General features: G+C 33.1%; 1 protein-coding gene across 1 annotated transcript; it reads right to left on the minus strand.

The window, feature by feature from the left end:
* Window positions 1-508: 508 nt before the first annotated feature.
* LOC119612444 lies at window positions 509-1,176 on the minus strand. Its single transcript, XM_037968249.1, has 2 exons — window positions 791-1,176; window positions 509-730 (listed from the first exon to the last, which is right to left on the minus strand). Exons 1-2 carry the CDS (start codon window positions 1,166-1,168, stop codon window positions 632-634), a joined length of 477 nt encoding a protein of 158 aa, XP_037824177.1. The 5' UTR covers window positions 1,169-1,176; the 3' UTR covers window positions 509-631.
* Window positions 1,177-1,182: the final 6 nt, after the last annotated feature.

Here is a 1,182-nt window from a genome sequence, read left to right on the forward strand (position 1 = left end):
ACCCGGAGTTCAACGAACAACGACCAGGGATTGTCAACTCATCCACACCGACTTTACACATATCACTGCTACAACAACAAACATTATAGCCACACTAGATTTATCCAAACCATTTGATACGGTAAATACCGCAAGATTAAAACGAACGTACCACAAGAAGGAGTACTCTCGCCGATGCTTTTTACTCTACATCTTGTCAAGCTTTCTGAAGGCTCCCACAGATGTCACCATGGTGTCAAAATCCCCCAATATCTGGCTACCATAACATACATAGAACGAATCCATTAACGTTCACAACAAAACTTATCCAGCTTTTTCGGACAATATAAAAAGGATATTCGAGATCCTAAGAAAAAGAACATCGAATTCAATCTTAAATATGAAATCCCTCAGTATAAAACACATTTAACAATGACTTATTGTATCTGAAAAAAGGCTAAGAAATTTTATATAAAATAGAAAGGTTCCAAAGTCCTCAACAAAGGTCAACTAAAACTAAGAATTTGTTTAAATTAAAGATCAGATAATTATTAAAATATACATATTAACGTGAGTACTTTAAAGGTTTCCAAAATATTGTATACATTACAGATAAACAATAAAAATATAATATAACTTCCACAAAGTTCATTTAGATTTTGGTACCACCTTCTAGACTACGATATAGATGAGGAAATTTTACAATATCAGATTTCGTTAAATCACCAGCATTATAAAGAATTGTATAAATCTATAAGAAAATCATTATTATAATCATAAATTTTTATCGAACCTCTCTATAAGAACATGCCATTTCGGTAATTTTTAACTCTTTCAAAATATCACTTCTCATTTGCATATAAGTTGAACGTAGACGTTCCTCGGCAGCCGATATAAATCCAGGCGTCCAATGAGCTTGTGAACGCATTAATGCTAGTCTTTGTTTTTCTGCCAAAACTCTTGGTATATTGGATCTTTTCCTTTGACGATCTTCAAATCTTAGGGCACCAACTTTGCGTCTTAACATTTCCGTTTGTTTTAGTTTTTTCTCTTCCAATTCTTTGCGTAGTTTTTTGGAAACTTCTTCACGTTTCTTACTGGAAGCGGTATCGGCAAATATTGAAGCCTGATTTTGTTGATCATAAAATTGACAATAATAATTTAGTTTATGCGGATCATTAGGAGGCATTATGCGACGATAAT

Source organism: Lucilia sericata, unplaced genomic scaffold (genome assembly GCF_015586225.1).
Source record: "Lucilia sericata isolate MDLA Ls3-8-SP2 unplaced genomic scaffold, ASM1558622v1 Contig001691F_arrow, whole genome shotgun sequence".
NCBI lineage: Eukaryota > Metazoa > Arthropoda > Insecta > Diptera > Calliphoridae > Lucilia > Lucilia sericata.